This window comes from Spermophilus citellus (genome assembly GCF_964194105.1).
Source record: "Spermophilus citellus genome assembly, chromosome: 4".
Classification (NCBI taxonomy): domain Eukaryota; kingdom Metazoa; phylum Chordata; class Mammalia; order Rodentia; family Sciuridae; genus Spermophilus; species Spermophilus citellus.
The window spans coordinates 113159245-113177544 of record NC_138185.1 but is presented as its reverse complement, the minus strand read 5'-3'; the positions used below and the strand labels follow the sequence as shown (position 1 = coordinate 113177544).

Genomic DNA, 18300 nt, shown 5'->3' with positions numbered 1-18300 from the left:
TGTCTTGTCCCCTTTCCCTGGGTTGGCTGTGGGTTCTATTTTTTTTTTTCAAATTAAAGCCTCTTTTTTTTTTGTATTCTTAGCTTATTCATTTTTTTAAATATTTATTTTTATTTTTTCTTAGTTCTCGGCGGACACAACATCTTTGTTTGTACGTGGTGCTGAGAATCGAACCCGGGCCGCACGCATGCCAGGTGAGCGCGCTACCGCTTGAGCCACATCCCCAGCCCAGGCTGTGGGTTCTAAATCCAAGCTTTGCCCATGCTGTCAGAGCCATCAGGTTGTACCCTACACAAGGGGACCAGTGGGGTGTGGTAAGGGGCTGCTGGTGCCAAAGAAGAGGGACCTCTTGTTAATTTGTACAAGAGCCTGGCTTTGGTCCATTCTTCTCCCTCCTTCCTGTTCTGACCACCTCCATGTGAAAAGTTCTTTCTCCCAAATTGCCTCCTGAGTCACCTCTTCAAACCTCTGTGGGACCCAGAGAATTTGGCTAGAAGGTTCTGGTTCCTCCCTGTAGCCTAGGATGGGCCCACCGTGGGTGGAGTACAGAAGTGAGAGGCCTGCTCAGAGGAGCTTCAGGAGGAGGACAAGAGGGGAAGTCAGCAGGGCTTGGAAAGGCAGGCTAGACCTGGGCTGTGGGGCCTGGGACAGCCAGGCTGAAATGTTCTCCCCAGATCACCAGCATTTGGGAGGGGCTGGGAGCAGGGAGCCATTCCCTGGGGTTTAGGTTGGCGTGTGTTCTGGTGAGCTGTGTGCCCCAGGGCCTGCCATTCTTACCAACTCCCCTTACCCTTGTAGGTCTCCAAGGGGTCTCACAGATGATGAAGAACCTGCTTTGGGGCCGTGGTCTCAAGAGGGTTCACCACACACAAACTCAAGCTGCCCAGAGCACCGGGTGCAAGACGCAGCAAGTCCAATCAACAGCACACACCTCCGGTACCACCTGAGGCCTGAGTTTGTTCACTTTATTGTTGAACCTTGGCCCCTCTTGGGAACCTGGCACCTCCCCTGCATACCATGGCTTCCTCTGGGTCCCTTCTCCCTGCCCTTCATTCTCTGGACCCTCATAGGAAGGGTTCCAGGCCAGGGGAAGCTCCTCCTCCATACACCCCCTGGCCCAGGATACTTTGTCCAAGAAGTTCCCAAGCAGGACCCCTGGGTCCCAACGTCTAACACAGGTGTCGTTGGAAAAAGCTCTAGGCTCCTGCCCACAGCCCCCACTCCTATCCTTTCCAGGAATTCAGGAGTCTCCTCCTCTCCATCTTGCACTGTTCCTGAGCCAAGCTCTCCCCATGAGGGCTTCCCACTCCACACCCAGGGGCCAACAGAGTAGCTAGCCCCAGGGACCCGGGGAACACAAGTGTTGGCAGGCTTTGTGCACTCCTGCTGGGAAAAGGACCCAGAGATGGCCTTCAGAGACCCACTGGCTTTTGCTTTCCCCTGTCCTGTGTGCCCCAGAGTGGAAGGCTCATGAAGTCTAAACTTCAGGCCTCTACTTGATTGAACAGTGTCCCAGAATTCATATCCACCTGCAACCTGTGACAGAACTTATTTGGAAGTCTTTGCAAATAGAATTTAGATGAGGTCATCCTGGAGTAAGGTGGATCATAACCCAAGGGAGGGATCTGAGAGACATGCAGGGAAGGGCTACAGAACCACAGAAGCAGAGCTGGGTGGTTTCATAAGCCAAGGAACACAAGGATTGTCTGTGACCCACCAGAAGCCAGAAGAGGTGGAGAAGGATCCTCCTGTTGAACACAGCCTTGCCAACACCTGGATTCTGGACCTCTAGCCTCCAGAACTGAGGATAAACTGTTTTGAGGCTATTAAGTTTGTGGGCTGGGCTGTACGTAGCTCAGTTGGTAGAGTGCTTGCCTTGCATGCACAAGGTCCTGGTTTCAATTCCCAGCACCACCACCACACACAAAAAAATTCACAAAGGCCACATGTTCGCACCTGGGCACACTGGCCCCTCCACCCTGTGGTTGGATCACTTAGATGCCACAAGACAGACTCAGAAAGTCTCCATGGGGTAGGCTGCCTTGCTCCTCCCCAGTTCTCTGGTGAAGTGGAGGCTGCAGGTCTGGGGACCACACTTTGAGTAGCCAGGACCTGGATTGGCAGTTCCCCAACGGGAGCCCACATAAGAATCACCTGCAGCCTTGTCTCCCGGTTCTTATTCAGCAGTGTGGGCAAAGCTGTGCATTCTCCTGTGCGTCCTAATGTACTCTGAGAATCACTGGCCTGTGGCTTTTCTAGGCAACGAATCAAGACATCTTTCCAGGAAAACATCCCCAGCAAAGTGCCCAAGAGATCTCAAGAGGGACAGAAATCTTCAAGGCTCCAGTGATTTATTGCTTTCCCTTTCTGAACATCCACTTTCATGCTTTTCTTTTTCCTTAGCAGTGGCTTCCCAATTTGAATAAGATTACACGGACCCCACCACGAGGCCCGCCTCTGCTTATGAGAGGTCCATGAAGTCCAGCATCCTCGAGGTGGGGAAGGAAGCAAAGGAATGTGCTGGACAGGTGGGGACACAGGACACATGGATGGAGCCATCTCCTGCCTGGTGGGCCTTTTCAGTGCTGTCTGACATCAGCCCACGGTGGCTGTGTGGGAGGCTGAGACCTTTGAATATTAAGGGCTGAGGCCTGTAGAGGTCAAATGACTTACCCACGGCTAAGGGACACCTCCAGCAAGCCAGCCTCCCTTCATCTCCCAAAAGGCAGCACAGCTGGGAGGCCCAGTGGGCCATCCCAGAGGGCCAGGTTAGGAAATGCCCCATCCAATTCCTCCTAAAAGAGCTGGACTGGTCAGGATGAAGAGGCTCTTCTTGCCCCTCACCCACAGGAGCCTACCAAGTGGTGTACAGAAACAGTGGGCAGTGACCAAACCAGGCTGAGTAGCCCAGGACTGCTGCTAGAGGGAACCGTGGGCTCTAGCCTGGGCCCCAGGCCAGCCAACCTCTCCCCCACTCTAGAACCCCCTCTCCCCCACTTCACACCTCAGAAATAGCCGCCAGCCAAGCTGGGTACCACACCAGCCTCTATTCATCCTCTTCTCACCCAGGGCTGCCAGCAGGCAGGGATTGGCCCAGGGTCTGGGGGACCCTTGGTCGGGGGTGTGGGCCCCAATGTGAGAAGGGAATCTCAGGCCTGGGGTGAGGCAGGGCAGACCCCTGAGACCACAGTCCACATGGGCCAGTGGAGCTGGGGAATAAGGCTGCGGTGCTCTGTGCTGCGAGGATACCTGGACCTGGGGGAAGGGGGCTGAGGCAGGGCTCACCATGCTGGGAAGGAGGCCTCCTTTTTCTGGGAGCAGGGCCACTGGCAGAAGGCCGGTGACTTAGGCTGAGACAGGGCTGAGTGTGGAAAGCCATGAGGAGCCCTGACCCTACAATGTGACTCAGGAAACAGAGCCAGGGTTTCAGATCTCCTTCCACGGCAGCTCAAAAACCCATAGCCAGCTGTACTCCACGGGTGCCGTGACTGTCCTGAGGTGGGGGCTGGACCTGCAGGTGGGCCTGCATTGCCAGGCCCAAAGCTCAGGCTGGGCCTCTGGCTCCCTGGGGTGAGGGTGGCTCTGTACCATGTGGGGACTGAGGTCAGATAAGGATTTGGGGTACACATACCCCTCCCCAGCTGGAAGAGGGTGGTGACAGGATAGAAGCACCCACCCATGACAAGGCTACTATAAAGAGGTCAGCAAATCCAGAGCACTGAGCCACTTTGGGACCATGGGCCTGTTAGCACAAATGAGGCCCTGTGGGGAGAGGTGCTTTGCTCAACAATATAGAGAAAGTTGGCATGACCTACGTCCAGGGTCAGCACAGGCCTGAGGATGAGCAGGTGGCAAGCGGTGCGTCCTTGCTGCATTACCCTCCACGGCCCATGTTTCCCAGTGACACAGACATGGCTTTTGCCCCGGATTCAGTGCTGACTGCTGACGTGGAGGGTGTAGAAGGCCCAGGGCTCAGGGACATAGATGACACCTGGGTACTTCTTCCTGAGTACGGGGTCATTCCACAGCCAAGCGACCCAGAGCGCCACCAGTGAGAGGGTGAGGGTGAATGAGTAGAAGAGGAAGAGGCCGTTGCTGTCCAGGAAGAGGCACCTGCGCTTCTGGTGCAGGACGAGGGCCAGCATGGCAAAGAAGGTGAAGATGAAGAGGATGAAGATCTGGCCTTCAGTGACCAGGTACCTGGAGAGACGGACCAGGGGTTGAGTTAGACGGTTGCTGCGGCAACCCCACCCTGCCCGGCCTCCCTCCCTGGACCTGGGTGCCAGGCTGCCCTCCCAGGAAGTCGGAACAGCTCATGAGGTGAGAGACTGCAGCCCGCCGCGGTGTGCTGGTTTGGCCTGTACTCACCACGTACAGTTCATTGCTTATGTTTAAATGAGAGAATATCTACAAATGGCTTCTCTGGTCACATCAGAATATTTCCACGTGACAATAACTGACTAGAGCAGAAATCAGCTGTCCCTTTTAGAGAGCACCGTACGCTCTGTCACAGTCCCTGCCAGTCTCTATAGCCCCACCTGCGGCCTGTTGGCTGCCTGTCCATCACCTGCGTAGTTTCTTGGGGACTTGGGTTTGGGAATGCAGTTGCAATTTGTGGCAGCTGTCACTATTGTCTCCCTGAAGGCTGGGGCATGGTCTCAGATCTCCCAGAGATGCTGTGGCACCCCATGGCAGTATGGAGCCCATGGCCAGCTCAGTGGCACTTGTTGAGGGCTTCTGCAAGGTTACCCGCTTATTCTCTCACTGCTGACTTTGGGGAATTTAAGTGACACCTTGGCACCTCTGTTTTCAAGTGCCAGGCATCTCTTATAAGAAGAGCACACTGTTCAACAAACGGCTGCTGCTCCCGCCACAGCCACCACTGCACCAACTCACCAGAGGTAAGGAGCAGGCAGGGGTCTAGCCTCCTTCCCTCTTGCTGTAAATGCCACTGTTTCTTTCAATCCTGGCCTCAGGGAGCATACAGATCAGCCCTGGTGGGGCCTGAGTAGGCCCTGGAGGTGGCTGGAGCTGGCTCAGAGAAGTAGGGACCCTCTTCATGTTTAGATGGGCTTCCAATCAGAGGGGGCCCCTGGGTCCTTTGCAATACCACAGCCCAGGCAGCAAGAGGTACTGGTCTCCAGGGCAAGAGGGTAAGAGCCTGGTTGAGATCTGGGTCCTCTTTAAGGGAAACAGGAAACCAGGCAAAGTATCCTGAGGTCCTGGTCTTTCTCCTAGTCTGTCCTTTTCATGTCTGTGGTGCTTCATAGTTTGCAAAGCCCCTTTCCCTCCCCTCCCCACATCCTCACGATCTTCTGGGGGAGACAGGCAGGTATCACCTCCATTTCACAGAGGTGGACACTGGGGCCCAGTGGGCTCTGCAGGGCCTGGGGTTTGAGGTGGCTCTACTGGCCTCAAAGTTGGCATTGGGGTTCTGGGAGGTGGGGAGGAGAGGGGCAGAGGATAGAGAGACTGTGCAACTCATTCTCCCGACCTGTCATACTCAGGCCTGGGCTTCCTGGGAGTGGGCGCCACCAAGGCACTTCCATAGCCCCTACTAGACCTAGAAGGGAGCAGGGACCCAGAAAGGGCCATTCTCAGCTGGGGCCACCACAGGTCTGTGGTCAGGTGTGGATTTTTACTGTGGTGGCTCACTTGGCCCTGCCCTGTCTCTGCCCCCAGATCCTAATGAGCACTCACCAGTAGTACAGGCCACTGGGTGCCACCAGGAGCAGGGCAGGCCCTGGCATGGAGTTCCCAGCTTTGGAGGCAGTGAAACAGCCACTGAAGTACATGAAGAGGATGAGGAAGAAGGGGATGTACCTGCGACAGAGAGGCTGTGTCTTAGAGGCCTGCCCAGTGGCCCTGGCCACCAGCTTCCATCCAGGTCTCCTTCCCCACCATCCTTTCACTGGTTCCTTGCATTGTCCCAGGTTTCCAAAACACTTGGCTTGGGTGAGGGATGTGCCTCTGCACCCGGCCTTCCCAGCACTGGGAGTCAAGGGTCACGGGTGGGGCAGGACCAGAAACAAGATGGCTCCACACTGCCCTGGCCACCTCATCCACTCCGTGGCGGAGAGGGGATAGGCCTGGGGGTCTGTCTTATGCACATGCCCAGACACCAGCAGCCTCAGTTCTGCACTGGCCTGGAAACGCTGGTATCCAGGAAGGCTGAGGATGAAGAACACACTGATGGAGCCTCCAAGGTCCTCTGTGAAGCTTTTCACCCACTCACTCCCAGCTCGCAATCTCATCCGAAAGTTCACCTTCTCTCCTCCCCTTTCTCCCACCTGTACACACACATACACACACACACACACATACACACACATTTTTTCTGTTCCGTTTCTTCTCTCCCCTTCCCGACATGGCCCATTTCTAGCTGGTTCCCCAGGCCTCTTTCTTTGCCCCTCCACCCTTTCCAAACCTCCCATGGGAAGGGTCTTCAGGCAAGGCCAGGGAAAGCAGGAAAGAGGCCTGTCCAGGGACCCCCAAGGCCCCCTGAGCCAGAAGGGTTCACTTCATGCCCTGAAAACAGACCCATAACACACGTGGCCTGGGTGAGCCCACCAGGCTCAAGCGTGAGTCCCCAGGCCCAGAGCTGGCCTCCTCTCTCTGGTCTTTTTGTCTTTTGCAGGGCACAGGGTGGCAGATGGCACTGCCCAGCTTGAGCCCTGAATCTCCTGGGGCTGAGCCACATTTTTGAGGTTTCCCTCTGACTGCAGTGAGGGGGGATGGGGAAAAGGAGTTCCCCTAGGAGTTGGGGGGTGAGGCACAAACGGCACCCCCCACCTCCACTCCGTCCCCACAACCTAGTCCTGCTACTTCTCAGCTTCCCATTCTCAAAGTGCACTGCCTGACCCAGGTAGGGGTCCCTTCTCCAGCCCACCCCATTATGGTTGAGGATGCAGGTGTTGTTTATCAAAGCTGCCACCTCCTTCCTCCCCACCCGCGGGAGCCAGGCTGGGTCAAAGCTGGACAACATCCTCTCGCTGCCCTCTCGTGGCCTCCATGGGCACTGCAGGCAGGAAGAAGGAAGCAGGACCTTGGCCACAGGGCAGCAGATGGGGTCTCTGGTAGGCTCACTCAGCGTCCCACTCGCAGCACCCTCACAGGGGAAGAGAATACCATCCAGCCGCTCCACCCAACACATGGAGATCCAGGGCCCAAGTCCTGCGTCCTGGGCCCTGGAATGGACAGAATGTCCCTTCACTTACCACATGCAATGGCCCAGGTACTCGTCATAGTAGTAGAGCAGCTCAAAGGAGTCGATCTGAGGAGGCGCAGGCATGGCAGAATTAGAGGGGGAAGTGCTTCAGAGGGTAGGCAGCACTTCCAGGCCCTGCTTCCCACCACGGATCTCCCCTTCCTGCCCCCATTCCCTGTACAGGCTCCAGCCCTCTATCAAAGGTGGCCTCTATCAGAGGTGGCCCAGTTGGGAGCCAATTGATGGGACACTTCTAATAGTCCACGAGCATCCTGGCTTGGCAAGGGTCACAGCGCCCTCATGGAGCTGAATGCATTTACCACAGGTCAGGCCAGGCCGAGGCCTGGAGCCTCCCAGGAGGGCCTGCCCCTGGGGCTTCCACACGGAGCCAGGCGGCCTCACCAGCGTCTCAGGCTTGAGATTCTTGATGATGGGGTTCTCCCGGACCGACAGGTGGTGCTGGTAGCCACTGAAAAGCAGGCGGTGATTGACAGAGTCGCCCACCAGGTGGATGCTGGCACCCATGATGAAGGTGATGATGCTGACGTAGACCATGGAGCGGGGCAGGGTGCGAGGAGACCGCTCGATGAGCTAAGGGTCAGAGTGAGGTCCACGGCATGTCCCCGTTTCTGTCACAACATGTGACACCCTGTGCCTCTCTCCCTCAAACAGGGGTGGGGTGAGTCCCTCAGGGGGCCAGTCTGGCTCCAGGCTGTCACATGACCCCAGGAACCCAGCAGGGGCTGTGGAATATCTTCTTCAGGGAAGAATCATTTTGGGGCAAGCTCACTGCTCACGGTCACATACAAGCCGCATGCCACAGATGACACTAGGCCTTTGATGCTGGAGTCCAGGCTCCAGGCACAGCCCTCCAAGGCCCCAGCTGTGCCTGGGTGGCTGGCTGGTCTGCTGAAGGGACCTGATTTCTAAGTGGTTGGTTCACAGCAAACAGGAAGAAAACATTAGGAGCTGGGTACAGGGTCTTCCAAAACTAAAAAACTACACTTTCAGATCATGCCCCTTTTCTTTTGGAGATTTGAAAAAAAAAACTTTTTAAACAAAATGACTATGGCTGGCCCTCCATATCCACCACCCCCAGGGGCACCACAGTCCATAGATCTAACCAAACCCAGGACCAAAACATTTGAAAAAAATCTGTGTCAGTATTGAACATGCACTTTTCTTGTCACTATTGCCTAAATAATACAGTGTGACTGATAACTGACACAGCCACAGCCTTTAGTTTTTTTTTTTTTTTTTTTTTTTTTAGCACTCCACCACTGAGCTATATTCCCAACCCTATTTATTCATAATAAGCAATCTAAAGGTGATTTAAAGTGTATTGGAGGCTGGGCACAGTGGTACACACCTATAATCCTAACAATTTGGGAGTCTGAGGCAGGACAAGTTTGAGCCCAGCCTGGGCAACTCAGTAATTCCATGTTTCAAAATAAGAAATAAAGGCCAGAGTTGTGGCTCAGTAGAACGCTTGCCTAGCATGCGTGAGGCACTGGATTCGATCCCTGGCACCACATAAAAATAAATAAATAAAATAAAGGTTTTGTGTCCATCTTCAACTAAAAAAAAAATTTTAAAATACATAAATAAATAAATAAATAAATAGCTGGGGGCATAGCTCAGTGGTGCCTTACTCTAGATTCAATCCTTAGTACTGAAAAAAAAAAAAAAAAAAAAAGTAAACACTATGTCATTTTATGTAAGGAATTTAAGCCCTCTGCAGATTTTATTATCCAGAGGATTCCTGAAACCAATTCCCTGTGGAGGCTAAGGGACAAGTAGTTCAAGAGCCCTTGTCTCCCAGAGGGCAAAATCACAGCCCCTGCCGTGTGCTCCCACTGCCATCTCAAAGCCAGGGCTCTCCAGAGCAGGGGCAGGGTTCAGCTTCTGTTGCTGCCTCTTCTGCCACGTGGTTCACACCTGCCTCGGCAACAGACCCCAGTCTTTCTCAACACACCCAATCACCTCTTCTGCCTCGTCTCCCAGCCTATCTGCAGGTCCTTTTGCCCAATCACTTCTCCCTCTTCATCTGCTGGAATACTGAGCCCAGGGAGGGGCCTATCTCCATCCCTGCAGCCAACAGCAGCCCCACTTCTGATGGCCCAGGCCCTGGGCTCTTCCTTTGTCACAGTCTTCATCCCTTGATGCAGGCTGGGGAAACTGGATTCAGCACTCAGGGCCGGGGAACCAGCTCCCTGCTGGGCATGAGGGGAGGGCAGAACAAAGGACTTACCTTAAGCAAGAGGAAGGGCGTGATCACATTGTAGGCCATGTGGAAGTAGTCCCCCACGCTGGGCTTGTTGAGAGGAAACCACTGGAGAGGGAACACCAGCTGGGGAACGAGGGGAGGAATGTACCCACAAGGCTGGCCTGCAAGGCCTCCCTGCCCCCCCTTAATTCTCTGCTCTGTCTTTGTTGTGCAAACTGCCCTCTTAGCAACCTCAGGATAGAAGGACTTCTAGACAGGGAAACTGAGTCCCACAGAAGGTAAATGGCCATGTTCCTAGTCATATAGTAGATATAAACCCAGGGCCTGAATCTGACCTTTCTCCCAGGGAGTACAAAATAAATGTCCCTGGGCTGGGGATGTGGCTCAAGCGGTAGCGCGCTCGCCTGGCATGTGTGCGGCCCGGGTTCGATCCTCAGCACCACATACCAACAAAGATGTTGTGTCCGCCGAGAACTAAAAAATAAATATTAAAAAATTCTCTCTCTCTCTCCCTCTATCACTCTCTCTTTAAAAAAAAAAAAAAATGTCCCTGAATTCCAGGAGTCTCCTTTGGGACTTGGCCATGCCACCATTTTGCTGAATGACCCTGGCAAGTTCTTCCCCTTTCTGTGCCTCAGCTTCCCCATCTGTAACACAGGATAGATGGCCCAAGTAGTCTACTTTGACACACACAGCTCTGGCAGTCCAGGTCTTGTGATGACGACAAAGACCTCGTTGGCCCACATGTGAAAACTGTTCTATCCACTTAGCGGCGGACAGCTTCCAAATCAAATCACAGTAGACATCAGGCAACAAGGCAGAAAAGAGATGTGCTCTACAAAGGAACTACGCTTCTTCATTCCTGAAGGAGGAAGGTGGGCAGGGGGCAGCTACTCCATCTGGAATGCCCTGTCCTCCTCTTGTCTATCCCAAGTCCTGGCCTTGTTGGGGTCAGGAGGAAAACCCATATGCATGGTCAAAACATTTCACAATGCCCTGACTATAGGCACAGGATCAATAAATCGAAAAATACAGGTAACGACTCCCCGGAGCCCCTCACTTGCTGCAGCTGTCTGGTGGTCCATAGGCATAGAGCTAAAGTGCTCCTCTGTTTCCTGGTAGGGGAGGCGACTCATCTCAGGCCATTCAACAAATTCAAGTCTCCTCAATGCCAGGCAGGGCTCCATCCCCAGCTTCACACTCACCATGGCAATGGGGCGACCAAAGTCTAGAATCCAGTTTTGCAGTGTAAAGTAGAACCAGAGGTCGAGGTGGAAGGGAGCCGTGTGGTCAGCCTCCTCAGCCTTGATGGAGCTGTGCCTGGGTAGGAACGAGACGAGACAGGTCAGCTCTTGTCCTCCTGTGAGAATATTCCCCCAAGATGAGCCACAAAGAGGTGTGGGGATTTAAAGGTGGGAAGACACACATGACCGAGGTCTAGGGAAAGGTTTTTGATGGAAATATTGGGGTCCAGTTGTATACTCAAGGGGAAGGTGGATTTCAGTTGCCCTGAATATAGACTCCCTGGGATTCAGGAAGGGAGCTGTCAAACCGGTGTAACCACTGTTGACTCTGCCCTGTAAAATGGTGGGGAAATAAAATGAGGTAGAGGAAGCAAACATGGCTGTAGAACACACGGAACACCATGATGGACACCAGCAGGAACCTGTATTGGGCAGTTACTTCACCCCAGGCATTGTTATCATGAGCTGTTTACCTGTGTGATCTCATCTCTTTTTTTTTTCTTTTTTTGGTGCTGGGGATTGAACCCAGGGTGTCACATACATTAAGTATGCTCTCTACCACTGAGCTACAAACCCAGCCCCTCATTTCATTCCTTTAATCCTCATAGAAACCCTTCGAGGTTAGCATGTTACCCCATCTTACAAGTGAAAAACAGGCCCAAGAGTTGAAGTAACTTGACCATCATCACACAACTGCGCCCTAAAAACTAAATGATTATGCTGCAGGGTTTACACTTTCAGTCTCCAGCCCAAAGTTGTATCCATAGTGATTGGTTCATGGAATGGACATAGGACCTGAGCTGGGACAAACAGAGCTCTCCAGTGAGATTTGCCTTACAGGGGCCGGGAGGGAAAGGGCCTCCTCCCCCTTGACTGTGGGACTAGGAGGAGGTAAGCCTGGGGCTGCTGGAATTCCTCTTCTCACCAATCCACAGTGAAACCTAGAAGGAAGCTGGCAGGGTCAAGCTGACGTGAGAGACGTAGCAAGAAGTGGAATACCACCTGACAACACATCTTTGGATGCCTATCCCTCTAGCAAAGAAGTTGGTCCCAGATGGTTCACAGATGCACTGAGGTTCAAAGGCCAGCTCCAAGGCCTCTGGGGAGGTTTCTTTGATGAAGCTTTTCCCAAAACCCCACCAACCTCTACAGGAAGCACCTTTTGCTCATTCAGAACAGCTCTGACATCATGGGGCTGGAATTGTGCTCCCCACCTGGGCCCTCGAGCACAGAGCTGAACTCTGAGGTTCTCAACTCATCCACCTCCCCATCAGTCCAAATCCTCCTTCAGGCATCTCTATCACTACTTGCATGCCCCTAGAGACAAGCAGCCCACTACCTCCTAAGATGACTGATCCAAGTTTCACTGTCCTGTTGGTGTCCAGAATGGGTTCTGTGTGACATGGATCCATGTTCTCCAGAGTTCTCAGCTCAGAACTTGGGTCAGGCCCAGTAAACAATGGCTGATTTAAAACAATCACAATTACCAGTTACTCATTCCCTAATTGCAAATGTTGGCTTAGAAGCATCTTGAAGACTTTCCTCTGTCAATGCTATTTCTTCCATAATTTTCCAGGATCCTTTTTAGCCAGTTCCAAGGACAATCCACACTGGGCTGGTGGAGCAACCAGAGACCAGGGAGGCAAGCCCTTGGGTATCTCATTGTCCTCTGGTAGCAGGCAAGACAGGTGCAGTGGACCCTGCCTAGGTCAACTAAGTCTTCCAGTCTCTCTTAGTCAGTGTCCACCCCTCCTGATGAACACCACCTGTGTACTCTGCTAGGAGTTTTAGCTGTGCCACCTAATCTAATCCTCAGAGCAGCAGTTGGAGGTAGGAGCTGATGCCCTGCTGTTTCACAGGTGCAGATGTTGGGGATTAGAAGGGTAATGTGCTTAACCACTGTCACCCACGAAGTAAGGAGTTGCTGCAACCATTCCTTTTGTCATCTTTTCCCACCCTCTTCTTTCTCTGGGATGAATGGTGTTTCCTTGGCCACAGGGATGACCATCGACCAGGCTGGCCCAGTGGGATATTTCTAACTGGAGGGCAGAAAAGAGACCCCTTAATGCCCCTTTCTGGTTCCGGGGCCCTAAGGATGCAAGAGGCCAATGGCATCTCCTCTGCTGGCCCTATCCTGAGGATGAGCAAGCTCAAGGTTGCTTTTAACCAAGGTTCCACCCTCCAGGTGCTGCCAGGTATGAATGAAGCAGCCCCACAGAAAAGATGGGGAGGGGAGCAAAGAATGTGCAGTGGCTTGGCATCCCCGGGCCAGTGGGTTGGCCATCTGAGAGAATGCATTCCCTCTCGCTGCAGTTCACCCTGGCTTTCTGTTACTTGCAACTCAGGAGTCCTGAATAGCACAGAATTCACACCTGGGTTTCTATGAATTCAAGACCTGTACTCTTAACAGGTTACTATTCTCTCTTTGGTTAGTATAAAAGTCAGGTGGCATATTAGGAGATCAAATTAGAAAGGGATCAGTGTGGCCTGGGGTGGTATGCAAAGCCCTTGGGAAGGAAGGGAGACTTGAGGTGGGGATTGGTGCCTTGGTCCAGACAAAAAAGCAGAGAGCAGGAGGAAAGGCCTGGAAATGGCCCTGAAGGCAGCTGAGATACTCATTGGGGACAGAGGAAGAGAAAGGAGGGGCAGTGAGCCTTCAGAGTGGGTAGAGAGTAATCGGGAGGACAGTTCAGGGTTCTGAGACAGTGCCAGCATAGAGGTACCACCTTGCTCCTTCTTCTTAGTGCCCATCAGGGCAGGGCCTCAAAATGTAGCCAGTAATGGCCTCCAAGCTCAAAGGGCCAGGATGAAGGAGAGTAAGAACCCTCAGTGTTTTGCTTTGAAACCTCCAAACTGGGCAAAAAGTGGAACGTTGGGGACAGAAATTTTGAAAGCCTGTGGAGGTTGTGGGTGCCTTCTGTCTGGACCAAGGCACCCATCCTCACCCCGTATGTACTAGGAGCTCAGGAACTATTTCCTCCTCTCTCTCGGGAAGCACCTCGGTGAGTCGGAACTTCTGTCATTTGTCCAACCTAGCTTAGCAGGGAAGGGAAGAAAGAGAAAGTAGTCACAGGGACTCTCAGCCTGGGCATCAAGAATGACCGGCCTGGGCTGGGGTTGTGGCTTAGTGGTAGAGCACTTGTCTAGCATGTGCAAGGCACTGGGTTTGAATCTCAGCACTGCATATAAGTAAATAAAATAAAGGTCCATGAGCGCTCTTGCTCTCTCGCTCGCTCTTGTGCTCTCTCTCTCTCTCTCTCTCTCTCTCTATATATATATATATATATAAAGATTGATAAGCCTCTTACTGGTTTCTTCTGTTGGGACTCTAAACATCTGACCACAGAAGGCAGATTCATGGAGGCCAACGGCATCCCCTCTGCTGGCCCTATCCTGAGGATGGGCCATCTCAAGGCTGCCCCAAGCTCCTGACTCCACAGACCCCACATGCCAGCCCAGGCCCATTCTAGCCCTAGGTCTCAATCACCAGTACCTACTGCTTAGAAAAATGGTGGGAGCACAGTGGCAGATAACCTGAGACAAACTTGGCCTCTGCTTTCCTCCACAGCTCTCCAGATCTACCTTATGGAAAAACTGACACCATGACAGCTGGGGAGCGCGACCGGTACAGTGGGAATACTCAAGGCCATCAGCAGCACCTGCAAGGCTGGATGGCAGAAAAGAAAGGGGCTTGTCCTGGACAAGTAGGGACCTATGAATGGATTCATAGAAAGGCTGATTTTGATTCTATATAAAAAATGGTAAGACAGCAGATATGAACAGTTTGTGCAAAAACAATTGAAGAAACAAACGCAAAAATGGGGGGAAGCAATTAGAAATTTCAGGAAAAATATAAGAAAACAAATGTAATTGTTAACCATCACTTGGGTCCAATGGGAACAATAGCTTAAACAGCTTAAATAATGTCAACACTGTATATTGATTTTCAGTGTTTACAATCAATCCACAGACAAAATGTAGAAGATAATTATGACCCCCTGGTGCCTGGCAAATGCTGGGCACACCAGAGGTGCTTAATGAATGTTGGCAGAACCCAATCAATGTTTCTGGTCACTGAAATGGTATGAGCCTCAGTCTGGTCATCGGAGCCTATTTTCTCATCAATAAAATGAGCAGCTCATAGGCTGAGATAAGACTTAGATGGCCAAATGGGTCATAAAGTGGAGGCAGGTGTCACTTAAAGATGGGACTAAGTTTTGAGAAATGTATCCTCAGTGATTCTGCCCTTATGTAAACATCACAGAGTGAGTGTTATTTACACAATGATGGCTACAATACCACTAAATGATGTGATCTTTGTTGTTGTTGTTGTTCTGGGGATTGAACCCAGGGGCATTTATCCACAGAGCCACATCCCCAGCCCATTTTTATTTTACTTTGAGACAGGGTCTTGCTGAGTTGCCTAGGGCCTTGCTTTGTTGCTGAGGCTGGCTTTGAACTCTAATCCTCCTGCCTCAGTCTCCTGAGTTGCTGGGATTACAGACATGTGCTACCAGCCCAGCTAAGTGATATTCTCTTACAGGGTGGCCAACATAGATGTAGTTGTTGACCAAAATGTATGTGCCACATGACAACATATCTTCAGGAAATTATTTCCAAGTGAAAAAAGCAGTCTATAGTTCCTCAGTCCACATATTCCTCAGTTGCAAAAGAAAGACCTGGCCTCGGCCCAGTATGCCAAACATCTCCCATCAACCCAAATCACAAGCTTCCCAAAATTGACTAAATACAACGAGGCTCAAAAACCTTCCATGGCTCCTCAGAGCCTGGGGAATAAGGGCTGCATTCTTAACCTGTGAGTCTAGCTAGGTTCAGGGTTGTACCCTGTCCCAGAGCAAGGAGGGCCTCAAATTCTGCACTCCAGTCCCAGCCCTGATATTAAAGGCACTTCAAATATCAGTCCTCCTTTCGCTTCCTTTTACATAGGGAAAGTTCTAACCCCACTGCACCCCTTTCTCCATACTCATTCCCTGGCTGGAACAGCCCTTCTTCCTTGGGTGCCCTGTGGAGTCCTCTGGGACTTCCAACATTACCTACCACGGTTGCTTGGGCTCTGACCTTCCGGGCTCCTCCCAGCTTCATCCTGTCCACCCCCTAGGTGCCTATCAGCGCTGGGCATAACAGAGGTGCTTAATGTATACCTGCTGAGCACAATGCATGTATCTGACAGTAACACAGGATGAAGGCAGAACGGAGGGAAAGATTAAAAGGTGATGCCATTCTTCTGCCCCGCCCAATTAGATACACCCAAACGGGTCTCCCCTTCGGTTGGAGAAGGGCTCTGCATACTCTCGCTGGGAGCTTCCTCGCTTCTCAGCTGTCCCTTCTCACTTTCTTGGGCTCCCCAGGGCAAAAAGTGAGTCTCCCGATTAACAGCAGAATACAAGTCTTATTCAGGGCGGAGAGACGCTGAGAACTCGGAGGCAGCACCCGGAACTTGCAAAACAGCTGGGAGCGCCCGTGTGCGTGCGGCGGCGTCCTGTGGGTCCCCCGCTCGCCATCCCATCCCGTCTGTTGTCGTAATGCCGGCCAAGTCACGGGGGAAAGGGTGAAGAGGAGGAGGATCCCAAACTTTGGGAGGGGGCTGCCCCTACTCAAGCCACGGCGGGGTGAGGCCGCCCAGCCTCGGAGGCGGGTCCCGCGGGTCAGGGGGCGAAGGGGAAGTGGCAGTGCAGCCTCCGTCCACGCCCGCCCGCTCCACCGCCAGCGCGCGCCCACCTGGCCTGCAGGAAGGAGGCGCCGGGCTGCGAGCCCGGGCCGCCCGCCGCTCCCGGGTGCTGCCGCTTCCGCGCCGCTGCCTCCATAACCATGCGCCCCTCGGCCCAGCCTGCGGAGCTAGAAACCGGCTCCGTAACCCGTGCTAGCACTGCAGCGAGCGCGGGGTCGGGAGGGAGAGCGCGGCCAGGGAGGCTGGAGGGGGAGGGCGGGGGTGGGCGGGGCGAGCTTCCGCCCGCGGAGGAGGGCACGCGGCTGTGGCGGTGCTGGGGTGGTGTCGCGCGCGCGCAGGGCGGGGGACCACGTGAGGGCTGGGATTTGCTGGGGTATCCTCCGTTTTCCGGGGAGGCTGACTGAGGCCCGAGTGTTGGGCTGGAACGCAGTGAGGACCTCGGGGAAAAGACCAGGCCAACTCACATGCTCCCCTGGGGAGGAGGCAGGGCCTGATTGCTCTTGTTTGGGGGACGGAATGGCCTGGGGGTTTCGTGTCCTTCCAAGTTATGACGCCTTCATTCTTTGAATGAAAGGTGTTTCTTATTAAAATATAAACACTGTAGTCCCTGAAGACAGGAACTAAATAAATGGTGGGTTAGGAACAGGGAACTCTTTCCAAATTGGGGTGGGGTGGGAGTCCAGAGTCCATTCATGGCTTTGTCACTCTTGGGCTTTGTGGCTTTGGAAAATTCAGTCCCCTTTCCTCCCCCTAATTCATACAGGTGTTAAAGTCTTACTGTGATTGTGCACTGTGCAGGGAAGGACAGATAAACCCTGCTCTAGTGGAGCTTGCTTTTGGGGTTATTGGTAAGTGATGTGAGGAAGAAAGTACCGAGGTCAGAGATAACAGAGGAGGTGGGGTCAAAACTAAGGCTTTGGAGGAGAACACATTAGCTGTGGCTTTGGACTTCCAAGGTGACAGTGAAATGTGAACAGGACTGGCCAAACGCACGGAGCTGGGGAGAGCGCTTCAGGTAGAGAGACTAGTCAGGCAGGGGTCCAGTGTCCAGAGAGTGGCTAGGGTTTGGAAGAATGGAAAGTTCAGTGAGAGCTGCAGAGTGCAAGGTGGAAGAGCTACAGGAGTGGACCAGAAGTCTATCCTCAGAACAGTGGGAAGCAGCTCAAGGACACTGGGCAGGGGAGTGGCATGTATTTGCATTTTAGGCACATTGCTTTCCTAGTGTCCAGGTGAATGATAGGCAGAACTGGAGACAGGGAAGTACAGGGATAACCCATACCATGTTCTAATGATGCCGAAACTTTGGTCTTTGTCCTTGACACCATCCAAGAACAAGGACAATGTATTGAGAAAAAGAAAAAAATTTTTGCTAGCAAAGGAGAACCCACAAGAGACTTCTGTCTCAGAGGCTGCGGTTTTGACTGCCAGGGGGAATCGTGGGCATTTAAAAAGGGGATGCAAAAGCTGAACTCCAGGTGTGCCCTATCAGCAGTCATAATTGATTGGTAGAGTTGAGAGACATTGGTTTCTTAGATCCACAGGTGCCAGCCCCAAAGTCTGGATTCCTCCATTCCCATAGTCAGTGAGCTGAAGAACAAATAATTTTGCCTAGAACAGGAAGAAGGTTAATAATCTTGTTTCCCTCATGGTTAGGGAGGGAAAGAGGAAGAAGAGGAAGGGGAACAAATGTCAGTTTTAAAATAAGCTGCTAGTAGTAGCAAGGTTACATTAAAGCATGAAGGGGGGCCCTGTTCACTAGTGAGAGTCCTGGACTGCAAACAGTGACAGTGGGAAGAGAGGTGGTGAAGTAGGGTTGTGTGGGTGGTACCATGGCTATGACCTGGTGCATGGCTGGGGCTGAGGGGAGGAGCTTAGTGGTGGTCAGGTTCCTCATCTGTGTGGGTTGGAGCAATAAATATGATTCATCTTTGGA

General features: G+C 52.7%; 1 protein-coding gene across 1 annotated transcript; it reads right to left on the bottom strand.

Moving 5' to 3' along the window:
- Positions 1–950: 950 nt before the first annotated feature.
- Positions 951–16625, bottom strand: CLN6 (CLN6 transmembrane ER protein). Its single transcript, XM_081290335.1, has 7 exons — positions 16418–16625; positions 10640–10754; positions 9459–9557; positions 7610–7798; positions 7218–7273; positions 5701–5823; positions 951–4200 (listed from the first exon to the last, which is right to left on the bottom strand). Exons 1-7 carry the CDS (start codon positions 16507–16509, stop codon positions 3930–3932), a joined length of 945 nt encoding a protein of 314 aa, XP_081146461.1. The 5' UTR covers positions 16510–16625; the 3' UTR covers positions 951–3929.
- Between the last annotated feature and the right edge of the window lie 1675 nt (positions 16626–18300).